Source organism: Hemiscyllium ocellatum, chromosome 19 (assembly GCF_020745735.1).
Source record: "Hemiscyllium ocellatum isolate sHemOce1 chromosome 19, sHemOce1.pat.X.cur, whole genome shotgun sequence".
Taxonomy (NCBI): Eukaryota; Metazoa; Chordata; class Chondrichthyes; order Orectolobiformes; family Hemiscylliidae; genus Hemiscyllium; species Hemiscyllium ocellatum.
In genome coordinates this window covers 48,046,980-48,060,528 of record NC_083419.1, presented here as the reverse complement: position 1 = coordinate 48,060,528, position 13,549 = coordinate 48,046,980, and the positions used below count along the sequence as shown (strand labels likewise).

Genomic DNA, 13,549 nt, shown 5'->3' with positions numbered 1-13,549 from the left:
AACTGGGTAGAGCTGCTGGGTTCTCCATGGCTTAGGAAAGCTAACCAACCAGTGAAAATTTAAAAACTGAAAAGTAATTAAGTTCTCATCCTCATTATCAACTTGAAGTACCAACACAGCTTCTTGGAGCAGGCTGGCTCCACACCCATGTTCAAAGCCAAAAGGTGGGTTAACAGCTTGGTTTGGTCAGAATCTGATTTTTATCACTTGACCCAAATCCATTCAGCCATTTTAGGTTAAAATTCTTTAGCCTTTAGGAAGTATAAAGCAGAATTATAAATTAGATTTAAATTGTACAGAAATCAGAATAAACAAAGACAAAGGGTGGGAATAAAAGAGAAAGCTAGAAGAAACAGACAGAAACAGCAAAAATAGTAGTATCATTTAGTTTTAAAATCTCCAATGCTTCTGTAATTCTGAAGGATGGAGATGTCACATGCAAAATAAATGTTCATTTAACTTCTCATTTGGCAATAATTAACTGTTAATACAAAAGCAAGATAATACAGATGCTGGAAATCTGAACTAAGAGCAAAAACAGCATCTGTAAAAAGAAATAGAGTTAATTGTCAAGGTGATGATTTTACATCAGAACTGAAGAGAAATAGAAGAGTATTTAGGCCAATTCAAACAGCCCAAAAAGAACCAAGGAGGAGATTGGTGATAGGGTAGAGAGAGACATTAAACATTTATTACCATATTATTAAATATTCAGATACTTTGAATGCACCAGGCTTAACCTTTAGTCTTTAGTGCGCAATTAACTTGGGTTCAAGCCATTGCAGGCCTTTCACTGCCAAATCTATTGCAGAGGACAGCCACAGTACACCCTGTGAATAGCAAGACACACTGACAGCAACTCTGGACTTCTACATTTAAATTTGCTGTGTAGATGCCAGAAGTTCATGTTGCTCCATAATAATGGTATGCATTAACAACCTCATTAATGCAAAATCTAGGTCACTGTGTGTGTGCCAGCTTTGTTTCAGCAATCCATAACAAATTTCACAGCCCTGCCCTCTCCCCATGGCATTGCAGACTTCTCCATTTCAAATATTTATTTGATTTTCCTTAAAAAGGCATAACCATCTCTATTCGTTCACTCTTAATTCATTCCATCCCAAAAATAATCATCTGTATAAACTAATTAATCATAATCTCTCTTTGTTCTCAGTAATAGTTCTCTAGGAATTTCAATCGAACAGAAGATCAGTGAGTATAACAAACAGCCACCTATTCTGAACCAATACTAAAAATAACTCTATGCATGGTGTATTAATTACTGCCTCATTTCACCTTCCCTTATTTGAAATATGTGGAGCTATTGTAGAATTACAATCAAGTTCTGAGGGTTGGTGCCCAAAGTCCACAGCTATTCCCGCTATAATAATGGCTCATGAGAAAATGCATACGACAAGGATGAGGGAATTAATTAACTATGTAATCATCCAGTACAAAGATTCCATTGTGCCTCCTTTAATACAGTTGTTTCATAAAATATTGTGGAAATTGGTGGCGGTAGCTGGCTTTAAGTGTACAGCACAAAATAAAGCTTTGACCTTTCAAAAAATATATTTCTTCATAATACAACACAGAAAAGTGTTGAGCGGCTATGAAAGAAAGAAGAGTCCAAGTCTCGCTGAGTGGGTATAATAGTGATCTTCCATACCTCTGCATCGATCATTCAGGAATGGATCCTCCAGCTCGAGTAATGGTTTTCTGAGTTGGGAACTACCTGTCAAAGAAAGAAATGGGCAGTGTTCATGAAAATGCACTACACACATCAAAGAAACTTGGATCGTAAACTGATTTCAGTTGACTTGTCATTTTACCATCTTGCAAACTTGGTATATTGAGAAATTATAAGTCAAAACACTTAACAGCAGTAAGATTAGATTACTTACAATGTGGAAACAGGCCCTTCAGCCCAACAAGTCCACACCGACCCTCTGAAGAACCACTCACCCAGACCCATTCCCCTACCACTACGGGCAATTTAGCATGGCCAATTCACTTAACCTGCATATCTTTGAACTGTGGGAGGAAACCCATACAGACACGGGGAGAATGTGCAAACTCCACACAGACAGTCACCTGAGGTGGGAATTGAACCCAGCTCTCTGTAGCTGTGAGGCAGCAGTGCTAACCACTGTGCCACCATAAGTTGGAAGAAAAATGTATGATGGTGAATTTCATTGGATGACTTCGCTAAGTATCCTGTTATAATAATAAAAAAACATGAACAAGATTTTTCTAAAAATTATAAGCAGAATAATAATCTGAAACTGAAAGAAATGAACACTTGACCCCAGATTGTGAAATAATTCATTGAAATTATACAACAAAGGGTTCCAGAAGGGATTTATTTCAGTTACTGAATGTCAGCATATGTTGCCATCAGTGTGCAGTTTTGTGGTTTGCAAAACCATGTCAGAGGGCAGCTAAGAATCAACCAATTATTGTGAGTTGAGACTCACACTGAGGCTATACTAAGCAAGGACAGCAGATTCTCTTCCCAAAACGACAGTAATGAGTTAGACAGGTTTTTACCACAATCTTTTGAGTCGTGATCATCATTATTGAAATTAAATTTTCTTGAAATTTCTAATTTGTTTAATTGTTCTAGATTTTTTAATTAATGGAAATAAATTCTCCAGCTGCTACAGTGAGATTTGAACTCTTGGATATACATAAACGTTGTAGCACTCCAGATGGGGTGTTCTGTATTGGATCATGTGGAAATGCCAAGACAGCTTGTTCAGACAGAATTACCCAGGAAAATGAAAATTCCAAAAATTACTCTGTATCTGGAACCCTCTGAAAGTGTCCCTATTAGTCAGAGAAGTTGGAGGATTTCTACTCACTTCAGCTTAATAGTTATCCAGAAAAAGTTAGAGGCTTAGAAACTGAACATACTTCCAGAGTACTATTAAACCAAACCATAATTCACCATTGACCACACCTCTTCCCAACCACAACCACAACACCCAGCCTCCAGCCTGCGATGCTGCCAAACCCAACAATCACACTCTCCAAACTAATCCAATGTCACTTGACCCAGCACACTCCTCCTGATCTAATCTCACCCACTGGATCCAGCAAATCCCTATCAATCCAATCCCATTACATCTAGCACCGACCCATGAAGTGATCTGACCCTACTGCACCCGGCACTTGCCCCTCCTTAACATAATCCCCATGTAGCAGGTGACCACCATCCCAAACCAACCCAAATAAACCAGGCAAGACCCAGTCTGAGTGGACCATGTAACCCCCCCCCCCCCAATCCAACCCATTAAATCAGATGACACCCACTGACTCAATCCCAATGGATCACGCAACTGACCCCCAATTCCAATGTACCAGGCAACGCCTCAAGACCCAAACCCATCCAAATGGACAAGCCAGTTCCCACCCACCCAACCCCAATGGACAAGGCAACCCTACCCACTGACCAACCCCAATGGACAAGGAAATCCTCCCCACCAATCCAACCCCAATGGACAATGTAACCGACCCAACCCCAAAGGGCAAGGCAACCCCCCTTCCCACAAACCCCACCCCAATGGAGAAGGCAACCCTTCCCACTGACCCAACCCCAATGGATAAGGCAACCCTTCCCACTGACCCAACCCCAAAGGACAAGACAACCCCCCTTCCCACTGACCCAACCCCAATGGATAAGGCAACCCTTCCCACTGACCCAACCCCAAAGGACAAGACAACCCCCCTTCCCACTAACCCAACCCCAATGGACAAGGCTAGCTCAATCTTCTCACTGACCATAAATGGAAGTACAAACCATTGCTGGGACATACTGGCATCCCTGGCTATGGTGCAATTTTTAAAAGGTCATTGTGTCTTTTAATTGATTGCCAGCCAAATGCTAGCAATCCTGAGCTATCCTGCTTAGTTGCACACAAATTGCCCCAGATATCACAGGCAGGGAGAAACTGGCATCCTACTTTGAAGACAGGACTTGAATGTCCTTGTGGACAGAGAATGCAGATGGGGGCTGTCCTCTTCTCACATGACCAGCAGAAGAGGCCACAATACCATACCAGTTTGGTTCAAGTTTGCTACCTCGGTCAGTCAGGTGTCCTCAGTGTCAAACAAGGAGGAAAGGAAGTCAATGACCTCCTGCACTCCACCAGGGTAAATGTCACTATCTTCTCTCTGCTACTGTACCTACTTCCCACAAAGCTCTAGCATAACATCTCCCTTAACTTGCTCTCCCCCACTGCTACCGTCACACAGCCTTTGAGTTGCCTACATCACTCAATCAAGCATTTGTGTTGTGGTAAACCCATAGTGCTATCAAATAGGGCTCCAGGATTTGATCCATGTTACAGCAAATCTATTCACAAAAGCTCACAAAACGTTTTTCTCAGCATCTTTCGCATTGTTAATAGTAATTGCATCTGTAACCAATGGCCATTTGGATACAGAACTGGCTCAAAGATAGAAGACAGAGGGTGGTGCTGAAGAGTTGTTTTTCAGACTGGAGGCCTGTAGCTAGGTGCCACAAGGATTGGCGCTGGGTGGACTATATTTCATCATTTATATAAATGATTTGGATGTGAACAGAGGAGGTATAGTTATGAAGCTTGTAGATGACGCCAAAATTGGAGGTGTAGTGGACAGTGAAGAAGGTTACCTCACAGTACAATGGGATCTTGATCAGATGGGCCAATGGGCTGAGGAGTGGTAGATGGAGTTTAGTTGAGATAAATGTAAGGTGCTGCATTTTGGAAAGGGAAATCAGAGTAGGACTTGTGCACTTAATGGTAAAGTCCTGGGGAGTGTTGCTGAACAAAGAGACCTTGGAGTGCAGGTTCATAGTTCTTTGAAAGTAGAGTCATAGGTTTATAGGATAGTGAAGCAGGCATTTTGTGTGCTTTCCTTTATTGGTCAGAGCACTGAGTGTAGAAGTCAGGAGGTCATGTTACGGCTGTACAGGACTTTGGTAAGGTAACTTTGGAATTTTGCATGCAGTTCTGGTCTCCTTCCTATCGAAAGAATGTTTTGAAACTTGAAAGGGTTCAGAAAAGATTTACAAGGATGTTGCCAGGGTTGGAGGATTTGAGTTATAGGGAGAGGCTAAATAGGCTGGGGCTTTCCCTGGAGCATCGGAAGCTGAGTTTATAAAGTCATGAGGGGCATAGATAGGATAAATATACAAGGTCTTTTCTTTGGGATGGGGGAATCCAGAACTAGAGGGCATAGGTTTAAGATGAGAGGTGAAAGATATTAAAGGGACAACTTTTTCACGCAGAGGGTGGTGCATGTATTGAATGAGCTGCCAGAAGAAGTAGTGGAGGCTGGTACAATTACAGCATTTAAAATGCATCTGGGTGGGTATATGAATAGGAAGGGTTTAGAGGGATATGGGCCAAGTGCTGGCAGGTGGGACGAGATTGGGTTGGGATATCTGGTCGGTATGGATGAGTTGGATCAAAGGGTCTGTTCCCATGCTGTACATTTCTATGATTCTATGTCTGTAAAACCCAGGACAATTGAAATAGATTGCACTTAAAGATAGCAAAAGGCTTTTTTTGTGACTTCTGATATTTTTGCCACTGGCTGTACGTTTGACAGATCATTGCAATCTATTTATCCAACCCCATAAAAATATACTTCCAAGGATTCTGTCACATTTTATTATACATTAGACTTCTCCGTGTCAAAAGAAAAGCCTACTGGCAAAAAGTATATTACTTTAATACGCAGTTTTTTTTTAGTAATCATTACTCAAAGAGAAAGTACAGACAGCAAGACTCCTTCTTCAAGAGAAACCTTGTCTGGGAATTTCAGTTGTGAAATTCAGCCCTGGGCCATTCTCACATATTTGCTGCTACCAGTTAGAAGGGATGGAGTAGATGATCTGACTGAGAGAAATGGAAAGAGCAAATTGGAAAGAGGGAGATTTATCCTGACCAAAAGATAAATGCATTATATACTTTTGTTTTGGTTCTGGCATCACAGAAACAGACTGTGAGAGAGATTACTTCATGGTAGTAATTTGAAGGTGCACAGCCTGTGCCAGAGATTGTAACTTTTATTAATAAAAAGTCGTTTCACAATGGAGCCTAAAATTAACATTTCATTGTGCATCACTTGTCATCACTTGAGAATTTGAAAACTCACATACTATTTCGATGGAAGTTTCTTTTGTTAAGAAGGCATTAAGAAAAGATGTTTCACAAACATTTTATGTGGGTAAAGAACTGTTACTGCTTTATATTATTACCTCATCTGTTCATAATTTCAACACCATAATGCAGTGAAGCAGCAATTTAATTCATGTAATTGAAATGTCTCTTGAAGGATGGTTAAAATGTTCTTCAGCAATAATTGTTATTGTGTGGGAAAATGCTGGAGTAAATATGTACAAACATGTACAAAAAGTATGGGTGGCACAGTGATTCAGTGGTTAGCACTGCTACCTCACAGCGTCAGGGTTCTGGATTTGAATCCAGCCTTCGGTGACTGCCTGTGCGAAGTTAGAGTTTGCATATTCTCCCTGTGTCTATGTGGGTTTCCTCCCACAGTCCAAAGATGTGCAGGTTAGGTGGATTGGCCATGCTAAATTGTGCTTGTTGTGTCCGGGGATGTGTAGACTACATGGAAATACAAAGTTACAAGGGTGGGGCCAAAGGGATGTGTGGAGGGAAATCAGGGTCTGGGTGGGATGTCTTTTGAGAGTCAATGTGGAATTGAAGGGCTGAATGGCTGTTTCTATGAAAAACAATAGGATGAATGAAATTAGCTTTGATTGGCAGAATTTGCAGGAAATCTTTTGGTTTAGGTTGGATATCAGTACTTTCAACTATACTTCAAGTGTAAATGTCATTTACATTCCTCTAAACAACAGAGATACGAAGGCAGATTAGATCTTTCTGTAATGCCTGATTGCACTTTTTACAATTCTGCACTTTCTCAGTATCACACAAATGTGCAGCCTCAATTATACACTATTTTCTGAGAGCTGAGTTCAAATCCATAATCTTCTAACTTGAAAAATTCTAACTTGTTGAACTCAGATGAGATGCTGTCACTGTAAGGTCAAAACCAAGGCTCAATTTTGCACTGAGTCTGAAGGTCTCCACACCCTAGCCAGATGGGCAGTGGTGTCTATTTCCACATGATCCCTCCTGAAACTGTGCTGGGCTGGGGACAAACAAACATGCATGGGAGGTATTTCAGACTTCCATAGTTCACAAAGGTAGCAGCACATATAACATCATGGTGTCTTTGAGTCAGTAACAATTTTTTTCTGTCACCCAGGTTTCTGAAAAATGACTTAGGACCTGAAGCGTAATTGAAAAAAAGGTCTAAATCTACTGGTGTTTTTTTGGAGATGTCAGGCATCTTTGTGGAGAAATCAGGTACCTCTTTGGAAGAGATCAGTTACTCTGTCTGGAGAGGTGAAGTACCCCTTTGGGAAAAGATAAATATTGTTGGGAAAGGTCAGGTACCTTTTAAACAGTTGTTAACGTCCATTAATCTCCATTAGATGGGTAAGCTTTGTGGAACTGTCAAGCTAAGAAGCTATCAAGCCAATAAAATCCCCAACTCTTTAACTATTTAAAAAAAAACACACAAAATGATGACTCTCAGTTGCAATTTTCATTGATGTTTTTGACAAAGGAATGAAGATTATCTTAAAGGATTATTGCTTTCACAATCTACCATCATCACTTTTAGGGCTGTATAAGTTCCTAGTTTGATTGACATCTCCATGTGCTTACCAAGAAATTACCCATCCTTGATGTGGGGCTAATAGCAGAAATGTTTCCAAATATAATGGGTTAAGTACTGAAGAGATTTCAATATATTGAATAGGCTTTAATAAGACTGATTTCTTTTAAATGTAATAACAGCCATAAGAGATACTTATAACTTTTTATTTCATTTGGCTCCTTAAATCTGCCCAGGTGGATAATTAATGAGTTGAATGAATGATGTGAGGGAAAACGGTGGTGGGAATAATGGCATGAGTTAACATGACTAGCCATTAATTTGGGACAAGAATTTAGATAAATGTGAGGTATTGCATTTTGACAGTAGAAACAAGGACAGGACATATACAAGTATTGGCAGGGCCCTGGATAGCGTTGTAGAACAGAGAGACCTAGAGGTTCAGGTGCATAACTCTTTGAAATTTGCATCACAGGTAGATAGGAGAAAGTGAGGACTGCAGATGCTGGAGATCAGAGCCTAAAATGCGTTGCTGGAAAAGCGCAGCAGGTCAGGCAGCATCCAAGGAGCAGGAGAATCGACGTTTCGGGCATGAAGAAGGGCTCATGCCCGAAACGTCGATTCTCCTGCTCCTTGGATGCTGCCTGACCGGCTGCGCTTTTCCAGCAACACATCACAGGTAGATAGGGTGGTTGAAAAGGCATTTAGCACATTTGTCTTAATTGCTTAGACCTTTGAGTATAGGAGTTGGGACATCACATTAAAGTTGTACAGGACATTGATACGGTATTTTCGACAGTGCTGTGGTTGCCCTGTTATGGGAAGGGTATAAGTAAACTGGAGAGGGTTCAGAAATATTTACCAGGATGTTGCCAGGATTGGAGGCTTTGTGATATGAAAATAGACTGGAGCAAACAAAGTTGAGGGGTGACCTTATTGGGGTTTATAGAATCATGAGGGGCATAGATAAGATGAATGACTAGAGTCTATTTCCTAGAGTAGGGGAATTCAATACTAGGGAGCATATTTTTAAGATGAGAGGAGAAAGATTCAAAAAGGACATGAGGGGCAATTTTATTTTACACAGAGAGTAGTTTGCGTGTAGAATGAACTGCCAGCGAAAGTGGTGGATGCAGGTCCAGTTGTAATGGTTAAAAGACGTCTGGCTAGGTTCCTGAATAGGAAAGATTTGGAGGAATATGGGCCAAGAGCAGGCAGGTGGGACTAATTTTGTTTGGGAACATGATTGGTTCCATGCTGTATGACTTTGTGACTCTATAACTATAATGGGCTATGATGGTAATTGAGGGGGAGTCATGAATTGGTGCAAGTTGACATAAAATTTTACATGGAGGGGCCAAGGGCTTAGTTAGAAATATTTAGATTGGTCTTGAGGTAGTGATATAAGTAAACTCCACCTCAAGACCCTTGAGAAGTACCATCAATACTGTTTGAGATGGATTCTCCAAATCTCCTCAAAGGACAAGCATACTAACATCAGAATCCTTGAAGTGGCCAATACAACTGGCACTGAAGCCGTAATACTTCCAAAACCTACTCCACTGGGCCAGCCACTTGCTAAAGATGGCTGACTTCTGACTGCCAAAGCATATCATCTTCATTCAGTTCAAGAAAGGGACTTGATCAAGAGGAGGACAAAGGGAGTATTTCAAAGATATTCTGAAGGTTTCCCTTAAGAAATGCAACATAAATGTCATCACCTGGAATACCCTCACTCAGAAGAAACCAATTTGCAAGATGTTTTAGAATCAAGGGACACAATTCCATGGAACACCCATCAGCAAGAGGAAGTATGGAAAAGGAACCGGAGGAAGGAATGCCAATTCACCTTTTGGAAACACAATCAAAACTTGCTGTCAGAGATGCAGCTCTAGGATTGGAGTCATAGGAAACACAAAGACCCACAGAACCCATGACCACTGACAAGGAATTTCATAGATGGATAATCATACTCGCTGGCAAGTGATTGTCAAAGAAGGTGATAGATTGACATGCAAGGTATGCAATGCAAACACCATTGGGGCTGTATTGAGCAGTAAGAGTTAGTATGGAGCTTAGGAGGAGCCATGGGGGTAGGGCGTGTGGAACAGATAGGGTATGCAAAGTGAGTGAGGCATTAGTGGGTGTAAAAGGTAAGGGACATTTTTTTTATTTTATTCACCAAGTCTCAAAGCACCGAGGTGGGCCTTTTGAACAGATTGCCTTGGCACGTGGCACCTCCTGTCGCTGCTTCTGCACATACTTCCACATACAAATTCCAACAGTTCAGGGCATTTTCACTCGTTTTGGCTTGTGGAGTCGGAAAATTTTCTGACTATGCATACATGATTGGGGAAAGTGAAAATTGAATCATCATCCTTGACTTTTATTATCATAGCATTCGTCTTGAAATGTTAATATTTTTCTACTTAGAATGTAAGGTACCTCACATTCAGCTCTATGCTTCTTTGCTTGCTGTTTCTAAAATAATGATCATTATTTTTTCTTTCAATTTTACCTGTACTCTGATTGTGTATAGCTGGTGTAGAAAGTCCTTCTATGTTATTTTCTGCGCCTGGAAGACTGATGTCTTCTTGATCTCCTACACAGCATGCCCTGTAGACCTGTCCACATTGGTATCCTAATGCTGGATTTGCTTCACAATTGAGTCCATTGGCTTTAGCTCCTTTACCAAGAAGGCAACACTGACAGCATTTCTGTAAAATAAAGGGAAGTAGGGTGGGGTGAGAAATACAAAAATAAAGCATGATTTCCCCTTAACAAATTAATTAGTTTAGGAATGGAGAGCAGGTGACAATTATGACTAAATAATGAAATTGAACAAATAATTTGGAAATGGGAAATGGTTCACTTGAAGGAGGAGGATCAGGGTGGAGATTAGACAGCTGTAAATTTTCTTGGCTGGCCAATTATTCAGCAACACTGCCTAACTATGACTATCAATTCATGCCTTTTGGTAAACTTAACCAATATCCCTAACAATTCTGAGGCCTCACATTTTTGTGCTCCATTAGATTGTGCCAGCTTCCATCTTGTTGTAAGACATAATTGCAGATGACATACGGTTTAAAGGTAATGTATTGTGAATTATGAGGGTAATAACAATGAGTTGCAAGGTCACGGACAGGGTGATGAAATGGGCAGTTAGATAGATACTGGGTGAAATTTGATGCCGAGAAATTTGAATTGATACATTTAGGTAGGAAGAACAAAGAAAAGCAATTATAAAAAAAATTCTGAAGAGGTTGCAGAACCAGAAGGAGCTGGGGACATGGCCAGTGAGAGACTGCTCCTGTCTCCAGGGTGTCTCCTGTTTCCATAATGCATACCTTCCTACTCCTAAATCATTCAGATGCCAAACTTGTGAGCCAAATTTACAGCAGAGCTAAACTATGCCATATAAATTTAGCAAAACACCTTGTCTTTTGCATTTTGTTCTTCTATTTATAAAGTCCATCAAAAGCTTAGGTTTCAGTCCAATACCCTTTATCACCACAGCTTTGCAGAATGCACCCTTGCTGCCAAAACAAACAGTCACTTGGACTTGGGCTCTTGCTCCAGGACAGTAGGTGTGTAAAGGCTGAAATATAATCCCTGATCAGAGCATCCACCACAAGCTTGTTTATGAATGCATTGGTACTTGAAGTGGCACCGCTGGAGCCTAGACTCCCTGCCTGGGAATCTATCTGCACCAGAGTTGAAGGTGGCAGGTCAGGTTAAGAAAGGAGTCTTTTTTTCGATTCTCTACAGTGTGGAAACAGGCCCTTCAGCCCAACAAGTCCACACTGACCCTCCGAAGAGTAACCCACAACCCCTCTGACTAATGCACCTAACATTATGGACAATCTAGCATGGCCAATTCACCTGACCTGCACACCTTTGGAATGTGGGTGGAAACCAGAGTTCCCGGAGGAAACCCATGCATACAAGGGGAGAATGTGCAAACTTCACACAGTCATCCAAGGCTGGAATCGAACCTGGGACCCTGATGCTGTGAGGCCATTAACAAGGCATAAAAGATCCTGGGTACATTGTTATTTCATCAGAAAGTAGAGAATCATTTGGGGCCTGAAAGCAAGCTGCTTGAGCCCACACTCTCTTTTATAAGAACTCTTCATTTACAGGTAGACATTTATTGTATATACATTGCACCTTCACATATATTGTATATATACTGGGCTTTTACATATATTGTATATGCATTGCACTTTCTCATATATTATATATATATATATTGGACCTACATATGTTGGACTTTCACTTGTGTGATATGCATTACCTTCACATATTTGAACGTTTACTGAACCTTCACATGAGGTTAAAGTATTTCCCCCTTCTAAATCTCCTCAATTTCTAATGTGCAGTGGCATCATTGTTCCATCATCATATACAGTTCTGATGTTGACCCCTTTACTCTACATCACTCTCTGAGTCTTCATCTCTCATTATATTGAAAATTGCTACATTCCTGCTCCAAAGTTTTAGACTTCATCAGGTTAGTCTATGCAGTGTCTTAACTTATGTCCTTAATCTGGTCCTGATCTCTTTTTGAGGTCAAGGATATTATGTACTCTCCCATTTGTTGCTTTCTGTGTGCTTTGTAGAGTAGCTATAGACCGTGTTGGAGAGCTTCCCTATTTGAGTAATACATTTATTCTGTTTTTTTAAGCTTTTTTTTGTCCTTTTGGAGCAGTGGAAAGGATCTTTGTGATACACAGTTTCCCAGATTAGTATTGGAAACTGGACCACAATTGGTGAATGGGGAAGTGCCCTTTGAAGGCAGGCATCAACAGGGTGATGGTTCTTCACTCCATTCTCAATGAAACAGTGAGGCAGAAAAAGTGATTGGGGAATCACTGATGCATTAGAATCCAAACTAGGAATTAGTTGTACTCAGTTCCAGAGCAATACTATCGAATAGTGGGGTACTGACCAAGTGAACTGTTAATGGGAAAGAGGTTAAAAATGCATAGACAAAGATTAAAACATAATCTTAGCCAAATAAAACTTCTCAAGACAACAAGAAGATAAAACAACTGGAGAAAAGAAACACTGTAAAAAGTAACAGAGGTGATACAATCTAGAGACAGAGTAAAAATTGAAGTCAGGATAGTAGTTTGGTAAAGGGACAGGGATATCTGGTCGGCATGGACAGGTTGGACCGAAGGGTCTGTTTCCATGCTGTACATCTCTATGTATCATAGTCATTAGAAAAACAAATTAGTTGAGGTCTTAAATTGTCAATGCCTTATGGGTCATTCAGGATGAAAGGGAAAACATTGATCTTGCTCAAGTTGAGAAGTGAGATAAAGAATGGTTTCACAGACTATGGGACAACCATTCCTATCCTACATCACATAATGTACAGAGTCATACAACTATACCAAACACTACATCATCATCATTCCAGTATTTTACTCAAGGACATCTATTCAGAGTCCCAGGTCATCTTATGTGGAAGTGGAGGTGAAAATAGTGTAGTAAAATTGGTAATAATGATGTTTATAATGACATTAATGTTTATAAAACTATGTGAGTAGGTAGAAGTAAACTACTAGAATAATGTACATCAAGTAGAAGAAACTTGGAGGGAGATGTGGTACAATGAGAATCATGTAAAACATGATGATATAGCTGATGATATTTGTTATGATCCCAGACAAGATCATCAAATTATACTACAATCTGGTTAAGGACTGATAGCTTTATTTTAACACAGATGAAAGTTGAGTTCCAGCAAACTTTCCAAGAAAATAAAGACAAAGGTTCCATAGTCCTAAATAAACAGCTCTGATCTTTACTCTACAAGTTATAAATTACAATAAAT

General features: G+C 40.3%; 1 protein-coding gene across 2 annotated transcripts in view; it reads right to left on the bottom strand.

Annotated features, from left to right (window-relative positions):
• Window positions 1-13,549, bottom strand: part of fbln1 (fibulin 1) — a 173,736-nt gene that overhangs the window by 125,841 nt on the left and 34,346 nt on the right. For both annotated transcript variants that reach the window (XM_060839893.1, XM_060839892.1), the window contains exons 4-5: window positions 10,220-10,418; window positions 1,670-1,735 (exon numbers count right to left, since the gene is read on the bottom strand). In XM_060839893.1, the coding sequence (XP_060695876.1) occupies window positions 1,670-1,735; window positions 10,220-10,418 (265 nt within the window). The remainder of the gene's footprint in view (window positions 1-1,669; window positions 1,736-10,219; window positions 10,419-13,549) is intronic.